Source organism: Carica papaya, chromosome 5 (genome assembly GCF_054855325.1).
Source record: "Carica papaya isolate Zhongbai chromosome 5, ASM5485532v1, whole genome shotgun sequence".
In the NCBI taxonomy this organism is placed as follows: Eukaryota; Viridiplantae; Streptophyta; class Magnoliopsida; order Brassicales; family Caricaceae; genus Carica; species Carica papaya.
The window spans coordinates 43,595,871-43,622,477 of NC_142313.1; the positions used below are offsets into that span (position 1 = coordinate 43,595,871).

A 26,607-nucleotide genomic window follows, 5' to 3' on the forward strand; every position below is an offset into this window, starting at 1 on the left:
GTTTATATAATCTGCTGAACCTTAAAAACCTCCAACGACTCTCTACTTCTTCTAGCCGTTTCCTCTCCACTATAAAAACCAAACCGCACCCCAAGACTTTCTCAAAATCCTAACAAGCCATTTTCTCTCTCGGAGGATTTTCGTCTCTTCTTTCTCTTAATTTCGCTCGACGAAGGTCTGCGGCCATGGCGAGTTTCGAGGAGCAGGTGAAGGAGAGAGCGAAAGAGCTCAAGATTCTCTTCAAGAAAGGTTTCAAGATTGTCGGTGAGTCGTGCAAGAAAGGATGGAACAAAGTCAAACACATTAGGCGTTGATAGATGATTTCTTCTCCGTTTTCTTCTTTCTCTCTCTGTGTTTTTGCATCGGTGGTTTGATTTTCATCCTCTCTTTATAGTTTCTTTTTGGATTTGATTCGTGTAGGATTCGTTTCGATGTAAAGATTTGAATCGGTTTGGATTTTTTGCAGGTTATATAATCTTTGCTTGATTGATTTATATATAATAGATAACTTTTTTCTTTTCTGGATAGCTTTTCTTTCTAGTACGAATTTTGAATTTTATTGTTCAGATTGAATTTGAACTATTTTGATGTTGGTATAATATTGAAAATTGAGTACTGATTTGGTATGATAAGAAGTTATCGTTTGCTTTCACTGGTTTTTGCTGTTTAATTCGTTAAAAAATAACTGGCTATCAAATTTAATGATGGAAAAAAGTAGGAAGTCCGAAAATCGTGATAAAGTGCGTTTCGTTAGCAATTGATTATCATTATCATGTATCATCATTGAATAAATCGGACCAGGAAGGAACTTTCTACTTTCTTCTTTTGATTATTTAGGGTTGATTATAAAAAGATTGATTGTTTTCGTTTCTAGAAAGATACCAGCAAACTGATAATACATACATATATATCTTGCATTAACTCTAAACCTTGAAAAACAGAGTTCTCTGTTTTCCTCTTTTGACTTTCAGGTCAAGTCTAGACTCTTTTTTCCTCTTTCGGGTTTCGACGTTCTCTGCGTATGTCTCTTCTTGACCGTTAGCTGCCTCTTCTCCTTCTCCTTCTCCTCCTTACACATTTATGCAGTCCATAGTTAAAAGATTCATGTATTTACTAATCTTTTTCTTTTTTCATGAGAAACAAATTTTAAAAAAAAATTAATTTAAGTTTCTCAGTCCATATCAAACTGGACCAATCCGATTCTAATTTTTAATCCGAATCGTTCAGGTCAGTCTGTTCCCATTCTTGTTCAGGGTCCAAACCGATGCTAATCACTAGTTCTAACTTGACAAATTACGGGTAGGATTCGTAATAGTATTATTGAAATAAATCGAATTTAAGTAATCAATTTAATTAAAACTGAATTTTAAATAAATCAAGTTCAAATTTAAGTCTAAATTTTATTGCGTTTAATTTGATTAAATACTTATTAGAAACTTTTATTTGATAATAATATATTTAAATTAAAATACAATTAATTATATTTCTAACTATAAGCATTTAAAATAAATTTTAAAAAAAAAATTAATTAATTAAAATACCATTAGTTAATAAAACTAATTTCTTTCAATTTATTTATTTATTATAAAATTATAAATTTAAATACCTGAAATTGATTTAAAAACTGAATAAAACAAACACATCATTGTCAATCATAATATACTCTCTTCAAAATCAAACTTCTTGATTTTTTTTTTTTTTTTTTTTTTAAACCTTTAGGAAAACAAAAAACAAAAGCCAGGAACAAAGATGTCAGCAACAAAGATGGAACATGTGGTAGGATCAATACCACCCTCTCCAAAAATATATCATCACCATGTGAAATCTGTGTTCGATACAAAATGATATCGGTGATTTTAAAGAGGATAACGAATGAATTCGGTTCCGAGAATAAAAGTCAATCTGTCATCAAACTCTACTGATTCACAGCACATGCACATGTCAGCGATGTACATTCATTCATGCATGCTCCTCTGTTAGACAACAAGAATATACAACTACCATGGGAGAGACATCTACTATGTGCTTCTCTATGCACCTGTTCCTAACTTCACTACTATGCACTTTTTCAAGAGAATTGTGAAATTCTCCATCTAGAGTAAAAAATCTACCAGGTATCTACTCTTTGGTCATGACTTCTATGCACCTGCAGTATAGAATCGAAGTAATTTTAGGGTTGACACTGTTTCCTGTAACCAAGAAATTGATAAGAAAAGTCAGAATGATTGAAGTATAAAATTGATTATTAATGTTAGAACGAGTTTTCCTAAATCACAATGTAAAAACCTGTACTGGATCTTCAGATTGGAAAGGAAAATGGAGACCAACTGAGCAATTCTCCAAATGTTCAGGGTCTTCCATCCATGCATTACGTGCACCACCCACTTTGATCTTGTATCTGAACATCTGGTACAATGGACGAAACCATTATAGCTTAGAAAGAGAATAACTACAGTTTAACATTTTAATCTTCCCCCCCCCCCCCAAAAAAAAAAAAACTGAAGTCTTGTCATAAATGGCACTGTTTATTTATCTGAAATTTTTATTTCTTTCAACGAAAATCAATGACCACTACAATAATTAAAACCACTAATGTGCTGGCAATCACCATAATTTTCTGCCAGTTGAAAAGATAAAACTAATTGTGAAGTTCTTTCAGAGCTTTTCACACCACATGCAAAGCCAGATATTGAAATCATAGAAGTAGAGCAAAATAAGAACATCAATTAGTGATATCAGGACTTCAATAGCACGGAAATAGGTATGATAAAGCACAAACCTGCGAAAGTGGGACAGTTGGTCTCTCCAGTTCATCTCCTACAATGTCTATTCCAGTACCTTGGCACTCTGGGCAGAATACAGAAACAATATTTGCTATGGTCCCCTCAGAACCTCCATTCTTTCCCATCTCACCCTGCTTGGTTCCACTCTTTTTACTATATTTTCTTCTCTCTTTCACACTCACTGACTGGCTTGTGGCAATTTCAAGCTCACAAAGAATAAACCAGTGTATAAGGCAAGATGTGTGAAACATGTGAAATGCCTAAATGTGGAAGAATAACACAAAGTTAGCAAATCAGAACCTTTTCCTTTTAATAAAACAATCAAAATTGTGTACACATGCTGAATCAGGCAAAGTAAATAACAATAATAATAAGAGACATCCATTATGTGGATACAAAAGAGAGAAGACCAAGTTTATTCCAGAGTAACAACCCCCAAACAATCCCCTGGGAAAAAAAAAAAGCAATCACGATGGCAGATAACTGAGTTACTTACCCCATTGACATTCCTACTACTGCAAGCAAGTTTTCCCGTTTTCATATTCAAAATTGCTGCAACATCTTTCTCAGGAAGCATCTTCTGCTGACAGAGATCACACATTTTTTCAGATAATATCTGCTGCTGTCGCCTTAACTCTCGTCTCATACTCTTGCTTGATATAGCTCTTGTAAACGCACGGGGGTCATCACATCCATCTACCAACAATCTTGAAGAGCTGCTATCTTCTTCTGATGAGTCATGCTGATTCCTGAAAGATTCACTAATATCCTCAGGGTCAGAAAATGATTTCTTTCTTTTCCTATGATTACCCTCCCCATATTCTAATTCTTCCAGCGGACTAGATGGGAGCAAATATTTGAAATCCTCACCCAACCCCTTCCTACCCAACTTGTAATTGTAAGTAAAAGTAACAACAGCAAAGTCATGCTCAAGGGCTCCAGACATATCAGCACACCTCTTTCCCAACCATTCACACCATATTTTTTTAATTCCGTTCTGGCTCTCATCTTTCTGAAAGGATCTGGCAGCAATCCGTCCAAAACCAGTGAACCTTACTTTTATATCAGAGACATTTTCCTCAATTAGCAAACCTGGAATCACGAGATAACAATTTCCTTCATTTTCATCTAAATTCTTTGCACAGAGACTATATTCATCACTAGCGTGAACTCCATCATGACTTTGGCAGTTGGCTTGAAAATTTTCACCACACTTGTCACCATCTGAGGTAGCCAATTGTTTTTCATTCTCCATCAAATTGTCAAAGAAAAGAACACCATCATTGAAAGGCCAAGGATTTGATCCAAACAGAGTAATCTTGGCAGCAGGCAACCTCTGCCTGTGAAGATTCCCTCGTAAGTGATCATACAGTGCTGAGTCACTGTAACATGGTGAAAGACACAAAGTGCAGAAGAATACGAACCGCTTACCATCTTCACGGAGTTCCACATATGGGTGCCCCTTTGCTCTCACATTCTTAAGTGTAGTTCTTGCCAACTGTTCCCTCAAATTACTGGCACTTGTCTTTGGAATCCCTAAAACCCTCCTTCCCGCCATTCAAACTTTCACGCCAAATGGTTCAATTCACGTTAAACTTTCTAGTTCCTCCAACTTGATATGTATATTTCTTTTTTCTATTCAAACACGAAAAAACTCAAATTCCCGTTTAGCATTTTCAAGCTTCCCAGAGAACTATCAAGAACCAAGTAAACCCCAAAGAACTCAAACTTCGTAAAAAGCTCATCGAAACCTCAACACTCCACTAGTAAATTCCACTAAGCATATCCAAACTCCGAAATTCAAGAATCTTCCAAAAAACACATCAAACCCTAAGGAGCTGAAATTCCAAAAGAATTTTCCAGAAAACGTAAAATTCAGAACTAGAAAGCTAATTTCACCATTGCAACCACCAACTACCAGTAAAAAACTCACAGAGCTCCACAATACTCAACCGATCTTTCACTCGAATTCCTTAGATTCCAGGTCCAAAACATAGAAAAACAAGCAAGAACCAAACAAACAAACAAAAAATTCCAAAATGTAACAAGAGATTCTTTCAGAAAAACCTAACTCCACATATTCGCGGCATAGTTGGTATAGGATTCTTCACAAACCGTCGAGTCCGCACACCACGAGAGAAAGCCGCCAGAGCCATGGAGAGAAGCAGTGAAACAATGGAGCAGGAGCAATCCTCCATGGTCATCTCCATTTCCAGCAAAAAAGAAGTGAGAATTCAAAGCTGTTTGGCCAGAGGGAAAGAGCACAAAGAAAACGCGAGAACGTTGAAAGAAGGAAGAAGGCGGACGCGAGAGATCCCAACCGAATTTTCCGAGGACTTGTCTGGAATTTCGTCAGGTTGATAAAATGAAGGCCTGATCCGCATGTCTGTTAAATAAAATTGCGCTAATGCTAATATGTTCAAGTTGTAGAATAATGAATTTGTGCCATTAAATAATAACCGTTGGATTTGCTATTCAAGATTGATATATTTTAATCGACGGTAACAAATTGATATCTACATTTTTCTATTATAGAAAGGGGAGTAGTAAGCATAGGAAATATTCGAATTTCGGATGATTGGATCCGTGACGTGTAGCTAGCCAGTTAGGATAAGATTTGTTCGTTAGGCGGATTGTTAATTCTTTAATTAAGCAATTAATTAATTATTTTATTTTATTAATATAATTATTTATTGCGCGAACCAATTGGCAACTGTGGGTGTGCGTGTAATACTCACAGTTGGAAATATAATTATTTTATATATTAATTGTATTTTAATCACATTTTTTAATTTTATTATTATCAAATAAAAGTTTTTCTAGATTTTAATAAGTATTTAATCAAATTAATTCATATCTTTACCTAATAAATTTATATTTTTATTAATTAAAACATGAATTATTATTATAATATAAAAATAAAATTTTTTCCGATATAAATTTTCATCCATTGTATTAAAATTCATATATATATATGTGTATAAAATGAGTGGCGCGCGTAATGAATGGATGAAAGATCCTCAACATTTGAAGAATTGCGTAGTTGGTATCCATTCTCCTTTCCAATCTGAAAATCCAGTATGGGTTTCTACATTACAGTTTAGAAAACTCGATCTAACATTAGTAATCGATTTTACACTTCATTCAATTTGACTTCTCCTATCAATTTCTTAGTTACAAGAAACAGTGTCAACTCTAAAATTACTTCAATTTTATATTACAGATGCATATAAGTCATGACGAAAGAGTAAATTTTACTCTAGATAGAGAATTTCACAATTCTCTTGAAATAGTGCTTAGTAATGAGGTTATAAAAATAGGTACATAGAGAAACACATAGTAGGTGTCTCTCTCGTGGGTTAGTGTATGTTCTTATTGTCTAATAGAGAAGCATGCATGAATTTACATCACGAACATACACGTGTGTTGTGAATCAATGAACTGTTGATGATAGATTAACTTTTATTCTCGGAACTTAGTTTTCTCGTTATTCTCTTTAAAATTTTGAAAATTTATTCATCGGTATTATTTGTATGAAACAAAACTTTCATTTGGTGATGGTAATTATATGATACATTTTCATATAGGGTGTTATAAATTCTATCTTTGAAGGTAAAATTATAAATTATTTATTCTAACATACTCTTAAATAAATTAGTTTTTTTAAAAAAGTAAAAATTATACATTTTAATAAATTTGTAGTATTTTTACTTTAATAATAACGTAATTTTCTAACGATAATATATAAAAAAATTATAATTTTACTCAAGTTATAATTTCATAAAAATATATCAAATTATCAATTACTTAGCTTAAAAATATTGAATAAATAAATTAAAAGAAATTAGTTTATTAACGATGAAATTATAATAATTATTTATTTTATATTAATTATTTATTTTTTCGGTTTGGAAAAAAAAAATTATACCAAAAACCCTCTTAAGCTCTGTACAGTGACAGTCGGGAACCTCCCCAAACCCCAACAGTTCAACACAGCTTCCTTCCTCCCCTTCCGACGGCTCGTCCAACTATAATCGTCTCGATGAAGAAGCTACTTCTTCGATGGACTCCATGGCAGATTAACAACACTAACAGTGGGATTTGCCGCGTCTCCACTTTCATTTCTTCGTTCTACTCCACCGGAACGCTAGCCGCCTCTTCACCTGCTCTAAGCAGCTCTCTCTACCGTAGGATTTCTAGCGTCGAATATCCGACGGCCTCGATCTCTCCGGTGCTTGATCAGTGGCTGGAACAAGGAAAAGATGTCGAACAGTCGGAGCTCCGAAGTTTTATCAAGATTCTCCGGAAATTTAATCGTCCCAAACACGCCCTTGAGGTACCATTTTCCCCTATATCTACACCTATACATACACATGGATGCATGTAGTTATACAATGGAAATATATGCATATGTCTGTAGACTGGATTGTCCGTTAGTTGTCAATTGATTAAGTTGTTATGGAGAAGTGGAAGTGGGTTTTCGTTACTTGCTTTGAAGAATTGTTTTTGTCAAAAATGGACAGATAAGGAGAAGAAAATAAAGGGTTATCTCGTTGATGAAGAGTGAATGTAGGACGAGAAAGTAAAACCTTATGTTGGAAAATAAGTAGCAGAAGAAGACCATTTTCTATTTTAGCCGATTTGTAAACCAATTGATTTTTTGGGTTGACATCAAAATTGAGATCTTTTTTTTTTGGAAAAAAGAAACTATTAGATGTTATATATGAAATATCCTGAATTTATTTTATAATTTTTGGAAAAGATTTAAAAGGAATAAATTGTATTTGCAAAGTTTTTAACTTTTTTTGCTCTGGTTCATTTGCTCCTGGAATATCTATTATTTTATCCTGTTCTGGTTCATGTTTTAAGCTACTTATCCTACCTAGCCTTTCCAATAAACTCCCAACAGATTATGAACTCCCTTGATTAAGCTGTCTAGTTTCTTTGGGAGTTCCATTATGTTATTTTTGAGAAAAGAACCTTTCTTTTTCTAAACAAAGGAAGTTGATGGAGTTGAATATGAATTTGTGATTTTTATGGTTTAGTTTCATGTTGTCTCCCTCAATTTTTAATGGTAGATATCAGAATGGATGGAAAATCAAGCGAGTCATTCCCTGTCACATGGTGATGCTGCTGTAAAGCTCGATTTGATCTCAAAAGTTTATGGTATAGAGCAGGCAGAGGAATATTTTAATGCCATCCCTAGTGATTTGAAACACTATAAGGTTTATGGTTCTCTTTTAAACTGCTATGCAAAGAAGAAGTCATTGGAAAAAGCCGAAGCCATCATGCAAAAGATGAGGGAGCTTGATTTTACAAAGTCACCACTTCCTTATAACGTAATGCTAAACCTCTATTCTCAGCTCGGGGAGCAGGAGAAATTGCGTTTGTTAATGCAAGAAATGGAAGAAAAGGATATCTCTTGTGATCGGTTTACACTCAATATCATGTTGAATGCACATATTGGTGCTTCTAATGTAGAGGGGATGGAGAATCTTCTTACAAAGATGGAAGCTGATCCTAACGTGGTCGTTGGTTGGAACGCTTATGGTACTGTGGCAAATGGGTACATGAAAGCTGGATTAACTGAAAAGGCTTTGATTATGTTGAAGAGATTAGAGCAAATAATCAGTGGCAAAAAAGGAAAACTTGCCTATGAAATTCTCCTCACTTCATATGCTGCTGCTGGGAAAAGAGAAGAAGTGTATCGCATCTGGAATTTGTATAAGAATATGAAGAAAACCTATAATTCTGGCTACTTGTGTATGATAAGTTCATTGTTGAAGTTGGATGACATTCCTGGTGCTGAAAAGATCTTGGAAGAGTGGGAATCTAGGCACAAATTCTCTGATGCCCGTATCCGAAACACAATGATCCGTGGTTATTGTAAGAAGGGTTTGCTGGAAAAGGCGGAAGAATATGTAAACAAGCTTGCGGAGAATGGAAAGGTGCTAAATGCTGACACATGGGAATGTCTTGCAACTGGATATAAACTTGAGAATAAGATGGATAAGGCAGTGGAGACAATGAAGAAAGCACTACTAGCAAGTCAACCAGAACGAAGATCAAGTCCTTTTACTCTGGCTGCCTGTCTAGACTATCTAAAAAGTCGAGAAGATTTAGAAGAAGCAACAGCTTTTCTGAGATTGACTAGGGAACGAGGTATTCTCTCGGTAGATGTTTATGAAAGACTATTGAATTATATCAATGATGGAAATCTGAGCTCCAAAGCCGTTGACGTAATAATGGAAGGGAGTGAATGGAGTTTTCATGGAAAGACAGGTGCGTAATATCACATATATGACCACAACAACTGACTGTATGCACAATTCAGTTGACAGATAATGATATGGCTTATATCCTTCTATAGGATTGATTTTCTCCTCCTGAACATTGAATAACTTAAATTTACCTTCTTGGTTGAGGCATTTGGATTTTAACAAGAAAGAGAATTGGTGCTTGTCTGGAACCTAACCATCTCCATGTGGTGTATATAGGAGTTCAATATCTGTATTCTTATCTTCTTGTTTTCTCATTTTGGTTAAAATTGAGTCATGTAGTTGAAGACAAAGGGATGTAAGTGTTCTACTCTGATTTTTCTACTGAAAATAGTCTCCTTTAGCAGAATAACCTCTGTTTGATTCAACTTTATTTGATTACCATGTTCTCAGAGGTGTAATTTATTGCTGCTACATTTAATTTAATTGTCCTCGTATGATTCTATTTTCTTTTAAGTTATCGTGTAACTATGTTATTAGGGGGAGATTTTTCCGAATCATATATAAATATATTGTATTTCTGTATAGTAAGTGGTGTAGAATTAATTTCTTTAATGTATTTCTACACAGGAAGAAATTCTTTTTTCTTTTTTTCTTGATTCCTGTAACACTTGTATATATATGCTCCTTTTCTTTAACAAGAAAAAGAAAAGGAATCCAAAAAATAAAAACTAATAATTTAATTAGCAAAAAGGTATACTCTTTATCTTAAATAATTTTAAGTTTAATACTTACTAGTGGCACACCAATATAGGAGGATATACATATTCTTAAACTCCTAAATAATATAGTTTTTAGTAGAGTATATGTGTATATATAGGTATTCACTATATTTTTAAAAAAAAATACAGATTTTTGGATTTGAAGTACCAAAATTTCCCATGTCTTATATAAAAATATCTTAAATTTAAAACATTGAATAGGAGAATATGTGTGTATATACATTGGATTCATTACATTCATATATATATATATATATATGTAGATTTATCTTTCTAGAAGGGAGAAATCAAAAGTGATGGCTACTTCTCTGGCAAAGATGTTGCCAATACATACAAAACCCATATTTGCATCATTCATCAAGATGGCAATGGAAGATGAGAGATGCCCAATTGAGCTATCAACTTGCTCCCACCATTTATTTCTTCTTTTTTCTCAAATTTGAAAGGAAACCATGTCACAATCATCCTAATGGGAAATTTGGAATGTATGTAATGGATATATAAACTGTCAAAGTGGGCAAAAGCTATATAATATAAAGATTTTATGTGGGTGTTCATTTTGAATTCATTGCTAATCTATCAAACCTATAAACTTTTCTTTACTATAATCCAATTTCTTTTTTTTTTTTTTCAAAAATTGTGATAATAATTTTGGAAAATACCAAATTTTTTGTTAAAGGGTATTTTTATTAGTTTAGTTTTTATTACAATCCAATTTTTTTTATTAATTATTTTGTTTAAAATACTAAAAGGGTTTTTATAAATTAAAAAAAAAAAATTAAGTGAGACTTGAATATATTTGAAAAAGATCTAGTTATAATATTTCCTATAAGATAATCACCATTGTATATGGAATGTCAACATATATCTAATACCCACATAAAATATACATCCAATGAACCGAATGGAAGGTGAATGCATCCATATAATATATGTATATATATATATATATATATTTATATACACACACACACATTATCAATTGTGTATTGATAGATGAAGTCTTCTAGGGCTGACCCCTTTTTTGGCATATTCAGGGTCTTTTATGGAGGCCATAAAATTAACACATCAAGCAACCTAGTCTAATATCCACCCTCTTATACAATCCAGTCTACAGTCTGCAGTCATACAGTTTTATTTTTATATTTAATTTTAATTAAATTTTTTATTTAACTATTCAAATTTAAAAAAAAAAAAGTTAATATTTTTTTCACCAAAAAAACATAATATACGTGTTAAAATTTAACTCAACTTGATTACTGTAATCTCATCGACGTTATTAATAAAGTAAATTTTTGATATCACTGAATCAAATATTATAAATCAACTAATTATTTAATTTCAACGAGGTAAAACTTTAAATTAAACCTACCATCGTTGTTGTTCGGATCTCTTCTTCGTTATTTGGTTGCTAAGTCTTAATCATTCCCACTTTCCTCTTTCTTCCCACGTTTAGTTAGTTAGATGTTATACAAATTAGGTCATATTCTTCGTATACATCTCTCGTCTTCAAATTGGCTTGGAAGTAATCTTCAAATTTTTCTCAAATTGTATGCGTATAAAATTTAATTTGAAATTCTTATACATCTTTTAGACAATCCGTTTAAACTCGTAATCAATCTGATTTAATAAACATAAAAACCCATATGTTATATTGAAGATTCATTCATTACTGACTCTGCAAAGTCTCAGAGCACAAATGACTCACACTTACATATATCCGCATACAAGAGATGCTAATATTGCTAAAATCTAAGGCTAGTACATATACATACGGCTAAGCCGTGGGTGCTTCTTACACTCATGATCTTTACATGTGTATATATATATATTGGCAAGGGAAATGGAGGAAAACTCTTGTTAAAACAAAAGGAGACACAAGAATACGCAACAGAAGAGGAAGAAACATATTCTGCTGAGTGACTTATCAGCCTGCATTACATGCCTTCTGATCCGAGAACTATTGCTTCCGGCAAGATGATACGAATTCGGATACATATATGTATTTGATACTGAGTTTCCAAAAACCCTTGCAAAAACCAATTCTCCAAACATTCCAATTATTGGATCAAACCCAGTAGACATTGTGCCACCGTAGGCATGCATACTTGAAACTGGATAACTTCTGTGTTGAGGGTAGTAAACGTGGTCTTGGTCCGGATAATGGTGATGAAGCTGCTGCATTGAGCGCAGGCTAATCGTGGCATTAGATGGCCTAGCAGTGTCAAGGCTGAAACAAGGGCCAAGAGGTCTCCGTGGCACGACCATGCCAAGATTGGAAGCTTTGCCTTTGGAAGAAGAGGACATGGTGGGTTGGCCTCGGCCATAGAGTGGAACCATTGTGGTGTAAGAAACTTCAGCTTTGCATACAGGACATTTCTGGTGTTTCTCGTGTTGATTTCTGGATGAGATGGTCTGCAAATTGAGCCATTTGTAAATGCAGGGCCAGCAATAGAGGTGACCGCAGAGTGTGACCACGGGATCCTGCACCGTGTCTAGACAGATGTTGCAGTCAAAGCCTCCAGATGAGTTTTCACCAGAGCCTGCAACTGTTTCAGATATGGAATTCCACTTCTCTAGGCAATTAATATTTTCTCCGTTGGACTCATTGAAAGCCATAGTGTCTTCAAAGTATTGCTCAATAGCCATTCGATCTAGGCCAATGTGTTCTCCGTCGCTGCCAAAATCTGAAACACGTCCAATAATAACACGATTATGATTAGGAAATACAAGAAGATAATAACAATCACCACATAGGTTCCCAAGATAAATTATGTAGATGAGAGGCGGCATAATCATAAGAAGAACTTGAATCAGACTCAAACGGCTCTTACTTGACAAAATTCCTTTCCATGTACGTAGATTAACCCAGAAAAGAAAATGATTACACGCTATCACTCACAAAAACAAGAACTCAATTAAAATGAAAAAACAAAAGTATTAAAAAGACTACCATAACTCATGTACTCTTACAGGCTTAATTATGAACTTCCCAGGTTTTCGACTATTGTTTTCTTGTGTCGTATGGAAACGGGGCATGAGATTTAGGCTATCTGTAAATTTATCAAATGAGACTTCACCGAAGATAAGGTAATCATGAGCTTTATATGCACAAACCTCTTCCAACCACCTGTTTATTTTAACTTTCAATGGTGGGAGCACCTAACACAAATAATTAAATCTTCAAGAACAAGACTAAATTACTAATACATGAAGTTGACCGTAACAATTTTATCCTAAATGTTAAAAAGAATGAGTACTGCGTCTATAACATCAATCTTTTTCAAAATTATGGGTACCAAAATATTTGTTCTTAAAAAAAAAAAAAAAGGAATACAGAATTTTTTTTTTTAAAGTTAGCAGAAATTGTTCACTATTCCTCCTAGAACTCCAAATCAAAAACACACCACAAGAATGAGAGTGAAAAGGCTCCTTGAAGGCAAAAAAAAAACGAACACACTCTAGACAGGGATTACTTTTGATTGAAACCACAAAACAAGCCAGATTCAGAAAACACACAATTATGCTTTTTTATTTCTCAAAAGATGTTGAAAAACTTCTCATCCTTGAAATTCAAGGGAACCCATCAAGATTATGCAATAATTTTTTAAGATTGTTCCAGTTTTTGTTAATTCCTAAAGCATGGAACTTTTGATTCATAAGTTCTAATTACCCGGGTGCCTTTCCTTTGTACAGTTGTACTTGGATATAAATAAATGAGGCTAATGTAGTAAGCAATAAAAGTATTTATACACCACCTGTAAAGATTCACCTCCTAGCACACCCACCAAAGTTTAACACAAACAAAAAAAAAAAAGGAAGTAAGAGGAAAACCCAGAAAGAACTTGTAACAAACATGCCAAATCTTCCATTTTCATCAAGTTTTGCACAACCATGGATTCTAAGAAGACAAGGAGACACTACTAGCCAGGCTTCTTCAAAGACCAAGAATGGAAAACATATAAAGAAAACAATAAAGGAGACGAACCACAGCCGGGTAAATCAAGCTTGTTATTAAAGGATTAAAATTAAAAATCGCACAGCACTAGAACAAAACAATTCAATCAATGAAGATATATTTCGTGGACGTCACACAAATCCTTCTCATGTTCCCGGATAGATTCTTCATCTCCATCTCCCATGAACTTTCTCGGAAAATTTGTTTCTATTGAGGATTCTTCCTCGAAATAAACAAAACCCATTTAAAATTTCCAATCAAGTATCAGTCAGACCCGTAGAGAAAAAAATGAAGCCAAACAAGAAAAAATAAAAAAGAATAAAAAAATAAAAGAGAAAAAGAAAATCTAAACAGAAACAGAGCAGTCCGAGAGCTGATAATTTAAACGTAATAATGAACGAAATTACGTAACCACGATTCAATTTCATCATCAGAAAACCATCGAAAACAAAATTCCAAGCTCGAAAGGTACAAAAAACAGATCTGCTCACTCAAGAGCAAACAGAATCTCGAGACGAACGCATTAAAAAAATAAGTTTACGTTAAGAAAAACCTATATAAACGCACAGAGATGCGTACATACACACAGACATGTCGAGAAAGAGATTCTGGGTAGTGGATAAGTACCAGTCTAGAATCTGGGTTTGCCGCGTTTGCGGTTAAAGTGGTTATGGGTACAGAGAAGCTCCACCTTTAGTGCTTTAATGCCGGAAGAGAAGATAAGGGGGTGGGAGAGGAGAGTTACAGAGAGGGAAAAACCCGAAGAAGAGTGAATTGGAAGTGAGATGTTATGGAGCGGATAAAGGGGGTGTTACAAGATGAGGAAGAAGGATAAATCGCCGTTGGCAAATATATATAAACATATATACCCACACAAACACACATCAGATATATACATACGTACACCGCTACGTATAAAAAGAGAGCAGAGAGAGAGAGAGAGAGAGAGAGAGAGTGGGAGAGGTTGCTGGTCTTGCACGATGATTCCCGCTAGATGAATGACGTAGCGCCTCATAGGACACGCCGGTTATGGACAGCGTTTTAAATTTTTATTATTTACTATTTTTATTTCTTACCAAAAACAATTACTTTTTTTAAAAAATAATAATAATAAAATATTTTATCAAATTAATATATAAAAGTTTAATACTTTTTCTAATATTATTTTTGTTATAATTTTATTCTTAATATTTTTTATTTATTTTATACATCTAGTTTTCTTTTTTTAAATTTTTTGATGAAAAATTAAAATCATTATAATATATTCGAACATTCTAAAAAAATTATCTAAAATAATTAATAAATTAATAATAATATTAAAATTATTTTTTTATCTTTAATTTATTATTCTAATAGTTGGTTAAAATTATTTTTTATTTTTTATTATAAATAAATAAAAATGTTAAAATTTGATAATTAATTGAATAATTTATTAAACTTGAATTTTTTTAAAAAAAATTAATGACTGAATTAAAAAATAACACTGGGACCCACAAATAATTTTTGCTGCTTTATTTTTAGTAAAGTTATGTTGAATTCTAATTAATTAAATAAAAAAAAATATCCTTTTGAAAATTTCAAATAGTGCGTGCCATAAAAAACACCACGAACCCAATTAATTAACACTTAAATTAGATTAATAATAATAATAATAACAACGTACTAATTAATCTAATTTAATTACCGCACCCTCAATAATAATTTAGTCATACTATATAATAAAAAAAATATAACATAAACTATCGTTGTATTTTAATTTTAGAGATATTTTATATTTATCTTATAAAATATATATTTATTTTAAATAAATAGTTTATATATTTCATTAAAAAATATGTAAAAAAATAATTTATATAATTTTTTTTATTTACAAATACTATCTTTTAATTATAATAATAATTTTTTTTTTAATTTTACATGTAAAATTTGACATTCTCACTTACATTGGTACTCTTGGTATTATACATACATATATATATATATTGTAGTGTGTGTGTGTGTATATATATATATATATATATATATATATATATTAAGAAAGGATAGCAATTAAAAAGTGAAGGAGTAAAGACGACTACAATGGCGTCATAGTTTCTATGTATGGGAAAAAGGGCAATGCACTTGGCAAGTGAATACGACAAAAGCATTTTCAATTAAAACATCCATTGAATACGCAATTAAGAGGAGGTACGTTTTTATTTTCCTTCATTTGTTTGGTAGGTAGGAAAATTATTTATCAACTAATAACACCATTTAATTCGATTTCTTAAAAAAATACACCATCATTTCAAGTTTTCTTTTTGGATTTTTTTTTTCTTAAATTGAAAGAAAATGCAATTTCCATTTAATAAAAAAAAAATAAATCACGAAATTAGAAAAATACCAATTTAATCAAATTAATATATCAATATGTATAACACTTAGTATTCATTATTTTTACTCTCCATTGTAAAAATATATGACCTTTTAATGAAATGTATTAAATTATTATATAAATCATTAAAATATATAAACTCTAAAAAAAAATTGAGGGAAATAATCTTTGATTATTTTAGGAATTTTACACTTGGGAGGTTATTTTTTAAGAGATAATCACTAATCAATACGACTACACTTTAAAAAAAAAATTCTCTAAAAGGCAACTCGGGTGTAATTTAAAAATTATTTACACATCAAAATTTATATAAAATTATGACTTAATATGTAACGATCCGGAACTTAAAAGTAAATAAAATCATAAATTGAATACGAAAACAGAATAATAAAATTAGTGTTTACATTCCTTACACAATAGTTTAAAATACTCAATATAGTTTTACTAGTTTGTAAATGACTCTTCGTTATGAGGTTTAAATACAAATTTTCTCGTAGAAATAATCCACGGTGGTGTGATGCGCCGCTAACCAGTTCATTCTTAGAAATACATCGAGGTCCCCCATGTTAATCTTCATCGGGTCCATTATGGGTGAAACCGAGTCTCATGGAAAAAGGGCCAGATGTTGTTGGGGAGGGACCGAGTGGCCCTGTAATGGTGTCGGATAATACAGTGGGGGCTCCGAATTGTATTGTGATGGTGTTGAATGATACGACGGAGGAATAGGGTTGCATCGAGGTGGTGTTAGATCCTCTCGTTGTAGGAGTGGCTCATAGTGTAGAACTGGTGGAGGGTCAGACATTTTCTTCCTCTTTTCTCTAGCCTACTGGGCAGAGATGAGTCTCCCTAAAATCTAGAAGAGCCGATTGACATTCTCTCGAAGCGACCCATTTCGGGTTGCCCTGTTCAGTAATGGACCTCATCTCCTCAAATCTTTCTCCTTATTTTTCACAAGGTAGGGTTTGACAATAGTTTGTATTTTGTATTTTTAAGTCTTTGTGTAATGAATGGTTCTGAGGAATACGGCTCTAATACCAACTGTAATGGCCTAGAACTTAAAAGAAAATAAAATTATAAATTGAATGTGGAAGCGGAATAATAGAATTAGAGTTTACATTACTTACATAATAGTTTAAAATACTCAATAGAGCTACGAGAAAGTCCTTTCTAAAAGAAAAAATGAAAATCAAATAAATAAAAAGTAAATAACTGAGCATCCTATGACGACCTTCACTAGCTTTTGAAGGAGTTCGGGTGGTGAACTATTCACAACTTCCTTGTTGATCAGGATTTGGATATTGGTCCTTTTAATCTGAAATAGTTAATGAAGGGGTAAGCTACACTGACCCAGTAAAAATATCACACTACTCACTAATACAGAAACTAAAGGTTGGTAAAAATCATAAAAATAACCAATGTAGCTCTTGATTTAAGTAAATTCATTTATCATAAATAAAACTATTTATTGTATACTTACCGTTACGAGATTTTCAAAATCAACTTTTAGAGACAATAACTCCAATAACATCATAATCTCATATTCAAATGAGTAAGAACAACAATTTTCTATTTTTATTTACTTATTGGTATCTTTGGGGGTCTATAAAGATATCCCACTACACGTGAATCAATATCCAATATTGTCAACTAACCGACCGTCCTGATATCTCGTTCAGTATGAGCGCCAAAAATACCATCCCTCAATACCCCGTCTAGTATGAGGGTGAATTGGACTGTTCTCATACCTCATCCGGTATGAGCGCCAAAAATATTCTCTTTCAATATCCTATCCGGTATGAGGGTGAATCAGGCCGTCCCCATACTCCGTCCAATATGAACACTAAAAATACCATTTCTCGATATCTCGTTCGGTATGAGGTAACGTTCACGGTAGAATTTTCTATGTACTCGGTCCGTCCAACATCTCTTAAGATACCCAGTAATACTATCATTCATAAATTCACGTGACCAATCATTTTTTTTCTTTACATATTAATTTTTAATTTTATAATTCAACTGTGAATCATGCAAGACAAGCAATATATATCAAAAAAGTACAACTGAATCATTCAACCATTCCAGTATATCATTTATGTATTTAAAGTTGTAAATTCAACAATCAGTTAAACAGAACAATAAATAAATGACTAATCGATTTCCGACTCCATTGGTAATCTGTAATTATTCTCAAAGTTTTTAAAATTACACAAAATGCCATATTACCGATTATTAAAATTTAATTCTATAACAAAGAATAAAGTGAGAGATTCTTACCCGAATCAGAGTCCGAAATACCAAACTTTCTACTACGCCTACTGGCGGTCCCTAGAATTCCTGAATTTTCTTGCGGAGATTAAAACACACTTTACATACCTAAAAATACCCCAAAAAATTCAAAATCGGTGTTAAATTTTTTTTTTGCCGGCCAATTTCAAAATTTCGGCATGGTGGCACCGTCGCCCACGGTGGTTTACCTCGGTCTGGCCATTTTTCGGCTAGTTTTTGCCGATTCGGCCGATTTTATATCCATCCATTTGAGAAAACATGTTATGGGGTCTTAGTTTGTCGAAAAAAATAAAACAAAAAAAAAACCTACCGGTGGTGAAATTTTTCGGTGCAGAGGCTTTACCACCTTCGTGGCTAGATATTTTTCTTCGATCAATCTGTAGAAAACAGAACACAATTATAGAAAAATCGCACGAAATGGAAAACAGGAATGGGCTCATTGGAGGCGATTTTGGGTTTTGCCCGCAACGACGCCTTCAGACTTTGTCCGCGATTTTCGGCTCATCCACCATTCTTTTGGCTCCGATTTGGTCATGGAAGTGTTTGGAATTAAATTTCGAGCGTATAGGAGAATTTTTTTTTATCTTTTTTTGCAGTTGGAGGTGGTTCCAGTGCGGCGGTGGGCAACAATCGGCTCCTTTCTCTAATGATTAGTTTTTCTTCTCCGGCGGGGGGCTGGCAGATAGGGTTTGGATTTGGTGTGATGCGAGATATTTATACCCGTTTTTCTTAAATCTGTACTATTCATCGCATTTAATCTCGACCGTCTAATTACATTTAAAGAGAAAATGAATCTGGACCGTTTATCGTGATTTGATCTCGACTGTACGATCGTATTTAAAGAGAGAACGAATCTGGACCGTTCATCGCGTTAAATCGCGACTGTCCGATCGGATCTGAGGAGGGAATGGATCCGGACCGTCCATACGCGCGGAAACGCATCTAAGCCGTCCGATCACAGACACGAGGATTGCCAGTGTGGTCTCCCGCGTGGCATCGAGTCAGTGTACTTTTTCTTTCAAAAATACTTTCCGAATCTAAATTTTTACCTATTTTTTCTAAAATTATTTTTAATTTCATTCTCTACTTATTTTTTCTTAATTTTAAATTAAATAAAAATTTATAATTTAAAAATTATATTTTTATACATATATTTTTAAATTTTAAAATTAATCTCAAACTAAATTTTAGAACGATACATTACTTAATATTCATAACTAACACAAGTTCTTCACATTGTTGCCACATAAATCTTTCTACATATACCATCATCACTCATACATAGATGACATACTATATACAAATATATATATATATATATGTATGTATTGCGATATGAGGAAGAAAAAGAAAAGGGTAGAATGAGAATATTTGCGGGAGTTAGTGGAGACGTCACAATTTCTCTCTCCCCTATCCCGTAGCCTACCCTAATTTTTCCCTTCTTCTCTCTCCCCATTAATACCATGACAAAGATTTTGCCATTACACCCGCTTAAATTATTTAATTATATTTTTCTCCTTAACACCTATTTGGACCATCCATGTGAAATGATATAACACACACACACACACACACATATATATATATATTATTTTTCTATGTGAAATAAAAAATTTAAAATATTATCTATATAATAATTATTAAAATTTAAATTATAAAAAATTTATAAAATTAAAATTTTATTATATTATCAATAAAAAAATGTGTAATTAAACAATTCTAATAATTTACAATATATTGAATTATAAAATTATGAAAATTATCAATAAGAGGAGATGACGTGGCAAGCATTCATTGGGCGGCGCCTGGCGAATCATAGTGGACAATGAGGCACCGCTACACCTGAAAGCTGACAAGCCATATATCCAGAAATATTATCTTATATATATATATAATGATAATTTAATTTTTTATTAAACCACTTTAATAAAATAAATTATTAATACTTTTCTCCCTTTTCTTAATTTATTTTAATTTCTTCCATAAATTAAAATTATTTTATTATTTATTAGTAAAATATATTTTACAATTGAGTTTTTGATATGGTTTAAGATAAAATTAAAGTTCCCACAAGATTAAGATACAAGATTAAGGTAAAGTTCATCTTAATCTTTAATTAATTAGGTTGGCTTAGTTCTATCAGTACAGAGAATATACTTAGTTAAGCAGCAATATCAAAATTATATTTTATAATTAACTTCAAATTATTAGATTAATTTTAACACTACTTAAGATTACTATTGTCCCTTAGTTAGACAATCATTATCATAGTAATCACTAATTCATATCTATATATCTATGTATGTATAGGTTTAGGAATCATGTAGTTAATGATTTCCATTCTTAATGACCTGATTGACATCCATCAAGATCATGTTATAAATAAATTCAAATATTTATTAATTAAAAAATATTAATATATTAATTATAATACAACATATAATATATAATAAGAGTTTCGATTCGAAACTAAGACTTTACACGTAAAAGAAAAAACATCAATCATTCAGTTAAATAATAGAAGATACATTTCTCAAATAACTGAAATTAACATTTGTAGATTATATTATTTTATCATACCCGTATGATTAAAAGTTCGAGATGAGAAGAAATTTTCTCGGTACAAGCAAGATTCGAAGTCAAAATAATTTCTTTCATTGTATCAATTTCAAAAACTGTAGATTTGAAAAAAAATGTTAGAAAGGTAAAATTTTGTTAGGTTGGAGAAGAAGATTGTTCAGTCTGGGAGTCAAACTTTGGAATCACACATTTGAAAAAGAATTACAGAACAACTCATTAGGCCTGCCAAAAGCTAACATTTTTATTGTTGGAGAGGCTGAAGTATGTCAACATCACTTATGAACATACAATGTAAAGGAAATAGGAGGAGAAGAAGAACATGGACTTGATAATATATTGGAAAGAAATCTACTGTCATCTACAGGAATTTCTCGATGCTCGCAGCGAGTGTAGCTTTCCCAACAGCGCCAATAATCGTATCTTTCTTCTCGCCCTTGATGAATATCATGATAGTTGGGATGCTCCGGATCCCATATTGGGTTGCGATTGATGGGCTTTCGTCGGTATTCAATTTGTAGCACTTCAGTTTTCCAGCGTATTGCTTTCCTAGTTCAGCTACGTCTGGGAGGATCACACGGCAAGGTCCACACCAAGGAGCCCAGAACTCGACTAGCACAGGGCCATCAGCATCAAGAACTAGTGATTGCCACGTTGAATCATCAACATTCGGAACTGCAAAAGTAGAAAAAAAAAAGAAAACAACAACGGAATGACATATGTTAGTTTTAATTTATACCATGTGGTGAATCTCGCAACTTCAGCAAATTATACGATACTAACGCATTCATCAATCAACCCAGTATTGAGTGTAGTTAGAGAAGGGAAAGAATACCCTCCCCACATTTTTCTGTAGGATGTGAGATTGCTACAGGAAAAATCCAAGTCACTGAAAATTATACATCATACATGATTCACTTGTCTGGAAGTGTTAAATAAATTTAACATTTATTTTTTATCAAAATTTCAGTTAATTTAAATTATATATTCTCCAACAAACAGATAAGTGATGAATCTCGTTTATAGAGATTTTATCTATCTTTAGGAAGATGATAAATAATAAACTTCACCTATAGAGATTGTAACTATTATCGAAGATGACGAAAAGTAGGAATTTGTATCTATTGTTTTATGTAATTTATCTATTTAAAGGCAAACCAGTTGGCTGAAAATTCAGATCAGAAAATCATATCAATATCTAATGTTCTTCTCCTTTCTCCTGTGTTTATTCTCATTTTTTCGCTCTTCTTTAGTTCCAACAGGAAGTTCAAAAGACAGATTCTAAACCATCTAAAAATTAAATATAAAGTTAAAGCAATACAAGTAATCATCAAAATAAAAAATTTAAGGCAAAAAGTCGTTACCTCTTACAGATTACTAGATCTCATTACAAGACCTCTTGAATTTTCAACCTAATATTTTAAACTCTTTCTAGATCCAGAAGAAAAATCATCCAGAACTTGATTGGTCAAAAGCAGGACAAAATACCTTTTTGGACCCTTTCTACTTCAACAAGTTCTTTGTTTTACTTTCAAACAAATAGTCCATCCAAAAACTTCAAATATTGATTGACTCCCCAACTGAAATATGATTGTAAAAGCAAAGGACCATGAACAACACTAATTGCTAACCTGTTAAAAGATTCCCATATTTCATTTTCATATACCTCCATGCAAAAATTTAAACCTTGACCCACTCTGAAATATCTTTTCCAACAGATGATCTTAATTAAGAGTGGTTGTTAAAACATTGAAAAAAACCTTCCCTATTTCCTATACCTAAGGCCTAACGGCATAGATGGTGCATCACATCCCAAACAGAACAATGTTTAGCCAAGGTTTAGGTCGTTTGACATTTTTGGTGTGCAATGGGCCCTTCTCCTATTCTTGAAGTCCCTTATTTCTTATTCTATCTAAGGCTTATTGAAAGGAGAGTTTAATGCTCCGGAAAGGAGCAATTTTTTCAGGGTTTTGCTTCAGCTGTTTTGCAAAGAGATTGGATAGCAAATTTTTATTTTTGAGAAGGAAAAGAAATATTACAACAAGGGCACCAAGGATGATCTATTATCCTCTCCTTTTTCCTTCTTAGAAGGATCTATAATCATCCACTGACCACTATGTAAGATATCATAACTTAATTTGGTAGAATTAGTGCAATCATGCCATGGTCCCATCAGATTTATTTTTATGGTGCTCATGTGACATTGACCAGTTTACATAATAAGCTGAGGCAAAGAGGTTATCAAATTCTACATTGTCTGAAATGCAATTGACTTGAGGTAAACAAGTTACATGGAAGAGGAAAACAAAAACATTCTCTATGTTCGAAGCATGGGATAGAGAATCATATAAGTACCTGAGACACTCTCCTCTGGTATTATCCCACTTCATCAACTCCAAAATCAGACTTCAGTCTTCTACACCCTTCAAGTCTAAGCAAGCTCACAGGAAATCCAATATTCTAAGTTTAATATAGGGCACTGCTCTGTGTTACTAAAAGATCAAGAGAAGGCATATAACTTATCTAGAAGAGAAATCTAAAAATTAACTGAAAGATTCTAAATGAAGAAAGCTCTGTTTCCACCACCCTTTATCTAACCAGCTTCTATTTCTAACCCTGTGCATTCTAGATGTGAAAAACCCGCTGAAGCAATCTACGGATACATTTGAGTTCCAGAACCACCACATCAATCAAACAACCAACTATTGGCCCCCAATTTTAGAAAGCAACTTTATCTGTATTAAAACATTATTTTCTAATTGTTATCCCTTAAAGCAAGATAATGGTTTAGGGTTTAGGGTTTAGGGTTCATGCATGAGGACAGCAAGATAATGGTTCAGTTGCTTCCGACAAATCTGCCATCATACTTACACAAATGGCTATGCAGAAAAAAATTAGGCTTCTAATTTGACAGAAGACAACTTTCCATGAGCACAAAAGATATTTAACCACATCAATAATCATTCTTATACAGAATAATCAAGTACATCTTCCTCATAGGTAAAGAAGGATTGCCAAGTAGGCAAAGTAGAACAGCTTTAACATCCCTTGCTACACCAATATGGGTTATAGGCTCTAAAAAGAAGGGCCAGATAAAGAATGGAAAGAATTCTCATTCTTTGCATGCAACCGAATACCTTCAGTAGCATGATATCTATGATCATAAGTTCTACAGATTTCAATTAAATTGCAACTGGTTTCATCCAACTGCATTTAGTTGAATTGGAGATGAGATCATGAAATAAACTACCAGAAGAGGTACCACGCTTTTTCTTTGTAAAGCAGGTCTGTAGCCTGCAGTGCTTGAACCTGAGCCTCCTCCTCGGGAGAGGTCAAGAGATGATCAATAGGATAACAACCTTGGTTTAGATCCCAAAGTTTCGATTAAAAAAATATCTACTATCTTCTTGCTCCACTACCTCAGATGCTGGACAGAGCTTAGATCTTACTGATTCTCAGATGCTGGCGTCAGCTTACACAAAAGCGATAGGGAGGAGTCCCAGAAATAACCGCTCACCCTAGAAGCTTAGCTGGGAACTGCTATCAACTAATGTTTGCTTGGGCTTATTCTCTTGTTTATATCTAAAGCTAATGTTTCTTCACTCTAGAATGACTAGTCATGAGACTAAAAAAATTATAATGAAGTTGAGTGGAGAAGTTGGAGGGTTTCTTTTACACTGAAACTTAACTTAAACTGAAACCAGCAACAAGCCCAAACAAATTGAATCTTATTGAAATTTTCTCAATACCTCTAGCTAAATCAGGTGTACTTCTCTAAAAAATCATTCCTCTCCAATCACAAACAGAACAAGCCAAACCTAAATCTTAACTATCATTCGCAAATGATCCGACATTGAAGAGGCAATAGAAGTCAATAGCATGTGTCTTTCTATTAGCATTGGGAAAGAACAATTTAATCTGCCAGAAGTACCTTAGTTTTTGAAATACATGGTGACAAGGAAAGAATGGGAATAAGTTCTCATCACTACCATTTATTGGGAAATAATTTTGCACTATTCTTACATAGGAGGGGTACTGCCTTAGAGTTAGCCGACAAGCTTGATGTCACTAAACACAAAAAGGGGCTGAACTCTGATGGACTAGTTGACTGAACCAAATCAAAACCCAGCTTGAGCGAAAACATCCAACCAAGCTGCATTAACAATTCTTTCTTTTCCTCCTTAAGGCTGACATAATTCCATGGATCCATACCACACCATGTATATCTTAATCTAACAATATAGGAGGAATAACCAAATCAATAGATAAGAAAATTTGGCATGGCATAATTTCAAATTTTATGCAGGTTAAAACGTGAAGAGAATTACGGAGACCACAATGTACTAGGTGCATTTTTTCAGATAAGAATCATACTATTCTTAATTAAACTTGGTGCCTAGTTCTTTGCTAACCTCCCAATAACCTAACTTCCAATCTGTGAAAGAAGAATAAGAACAAAACCTGCACCCAGAGAATACACATTATGACTAATGACAAGGAAAATAGAGAATCATCCTGTCCATGTGAACTCCAACTTTCAGCTGCATTTCAATATAGCTCCAGACATTTACCTCCATAAAGTATAAAATATACAGAAGGATCAAAAACAAAGACAGAGACAAGCCTTCTCTATCCCCTCTCCTTCCCAAAGCAATAGTTCCAGTACTACGCACAATCTTCATAGTTAAATTGTTCACCTACACTAGCAGCATCCTGCATTTATTCACAACTCAAAACAAATTCAGGGTCATCCCTTTTGGAGCATATCCCATGTAATATATTTCACTATTTTGAACCCAACAACACTTTATCCTTTTTTTTGTTTTTGTTTTTTGCAATGGAAACAAACAGAAAATAGGAGATAGAACCAACATAACTATCAAATAAATGAGAAAGAGAAATTAAAGAATAGAGAAAATTGAGTTGATAGAAAGGGAGGAAGGACATACTATCAAGAGCAACCTCCTGAGCTTCACAGACAATGCCTCCTCGTTGTCTGCAAACCCTAGGATTCCTCGACCTCAAAGAAGACAGCGATGACTTCAAAGGGTATTGGATCCTCAACCCTTTGAATTTCGGAAAAGACCCAAATCCCCGAACACCAGGAATAACAGTCGCTTTCACAGAAGATGCCATCATTGCCTGTGTGAGAGAAATTGGATAGCGCGTAGAGCAAGGGAGGGTAGCCATTGAAGAGAGTGAGAAATGAGGAATTGGGTGTTTGACACCGAGAAGAGTTTAAAAATTCCTCCTCCTCTTTGTTCGAGTAAAACCCAGAGATGGAGACTGAAAACTCAAAAACTGTGGACTGAAAACACTGTAAACCAAGATTCTTAGCTGCTTGTATTACAGCTATGGTTATCTTCATATACAAGATTTATACCCGATAAGTAAAAAAAAAATAATCATATAATTAAGAATAAATATTTAATTTAGTTCTCCCATTACTGTGAACGTTACACTTTAATTCTAAATATTTAATTTTGTTCTCTCTTCCCTATGAAAGTTCTTTAGCATGTTGAATATCCAACACATCTCACTTTGATCCACCATTCTCAAATACCTTTCTAGTTTTGTAACTTCTACCATATGAATCCATTTTGCCCAATTAATTATGATACGAGTAGAT

At 33.2% G+C, this 26,607-nt stretch overlaps 4 protein-coding genes and 1 long non-coding RNA gene across 8 annotated transcripts; 2 read left to right on the forward strand and 3 right to left on the reverse strand.

Moving 5' to 3' along the window:
- Positions 1-309: 309 nt before the first annotated feature.
- Positions 310-2,368, forward strand: LOC148266145 (uncharacterized). The gene is made up of 2 exons (XR_015819505.1): positions 310-1,019; positions 1,720-2,368. It is a non-coding gene; the product is annotated as an uncharacterized LOC148266145 (long non-coding RNA).
- Positions 1,753-5,157, reverse strand: LOC110816978 (acyl-UDP-N-acetylglucosamine O-acyltransferase). The gene is made up of 4 exons (XM_022045365.2): positions 3,280-5,157; positions 2,780-3,043; positions 2,287-2,406; positions 1,753-2,189 (listed from the first exon to the last, which is right to left on the reverse strand). Exons 1-4 carry the CDS (start codon positions 4,339-4,341, stop codon positions 2,139-2,141), a joined length of 1,497 nt encoding a protein of 498 aa, XP_021901057.1. The 5' UTR covers positions 4,342-5,157; the 3' UTR covers positions 1,753-2,138.
- Positions 5,158-6,709: 1,552 nt separating this feature from the next.
- Positions 6,710-9,517, forward strand: LOC110817029 (Tetratricopeptide repeat (TPR)-like superfamily protein). Its single transcript, XM_022045417.2, has 2 exons — positions 6,710-7,119; positions 7,862-9,517. Exons 1-2 carry the CDS (start codon positions 6,826-6,828, stop codon positions 9,071-9,073), a joined length of 1,506 nt encoding a protein of 501 aa, XP_021901109.1. The 5' UTR covers positions 6,710-6,825; the 3' UTR covers positions 9,074-9,517.
- Positions 9,518-11,432: 1,915 nt separating this feature from the next.
- On the reverse strand, positions 11,433-14,733 carry LOC110816865 (E3 ubiquitin-protein ligase RMA1-like). 4 transcript variants are annotated; one of them, XM_088221221.1, is made up of 2 exons: positions 14,325-14,733; positions 11,433-12,470 (listed from the first exon to the last, which is right to left on the reverse strand). In XM_088221221.1, exons 1-2 carry the CDS (start codon positions 14,332-14,334, stop codon positions 11,644-11,646), a joined length of 837 nt encoding a protein of 278 aa, XP_088077347.1. In that variant the 5' UTR covers positions 14,335-14,733; the 3' UTR covers positions 11,433-11,643. The 4 variants fall into 4 exon arrangements, with proteins under 4 accessions (XP_088077347.1, XP_088077348.1, XP_088077350.1 ...); XM_088221222.1 differs by having other exon boundaries at positions 14,369-14,731; XM_088221224.1 differs by having other exon boundaries at positions 14,321-14,343.
- Positions 14,734-21,197: 6,464 nt separating this feature from the next.
- On the reverse strand, positions 21,198-26,341 carry THM1 (thioredoxin M-type 1). The gene is made up of 2 exons (XM_022045377.2): positions 25,928-26,341; positions 21,198-21,653 (listed from the first exon to the last, which is right to left on the reverse strand). The coding sequence occupies exons 1-2, from the start codon at positions 26,166-26,168 to the stop codon at positions 21,340-21,342; spliced, it is 555 nt and encodes a 184-aa protein (XP_021901069.2). The 5' UTR covers positions 26,169-26,341; the 3' UTR covers positions 21,198-21,339.
- Positions 26,342-26,607: the final 266 nt, after the last annotated feature.

What these genes read in the sequence shown, in the direction of transcription:
- LOC110817029 (XM_022045417.2), top strand. Translation starts at nt 6,826, where the DNA reads ATGAAGAAGCTACTTCTTCGATGGACTCCATGGCAGATTAACAACACT. An exon ending in GTCCCAAACACGCCCTTGAG is followed by an intron (nt 7,120 to 7,861) that starts GTACCATTTTCC and finishes TTTTAATGGTAG; the next exon opens with ATATCAGAATGGATGGAAAA.
- LOC110816978 (XM_022045365.2), bottom strand. Translation starts at nt 4,341, where the DNA reads ATGGCGGGAAGGAGGGTTTTAGGGATTCCAAAGACAAGTGCCAGTAAT. An exon ending in GTAGTAGGAATGTCAATGGG is followed by an intron (nt 3,044 to 3,279) that starts GTAAGTAACTCA and finishes TTCCACATTTAG; the next exon opens with GCATTTCACATGTTTCACAC. An exon ending in AATCTGAAGATCCAGTACAG is followed by an intron (nt 2,190 to 2,286) that starts GTTTTTACATTG and finishes TCTTGGTTACAG; the next exon opens with GAAACAGTGTCAACCCTAAA.
- THM1 (XM_022045377.2), bottom strand. Translation starts at nt 26,168, where the DNA reads ATGGCTACCCTCCCTTGCTCTACGCGCTATCCAATTTCTCTCACACAG. An exon ending in TCAGGAGGTTGCTCTTGATA is followed by an intron (nt 21,654 to 25,927) that starts GTATGTCCTTCC and finishes CTACTTTTGCAG; the next exon opens with TTCCGAATGTTGATGATTCA.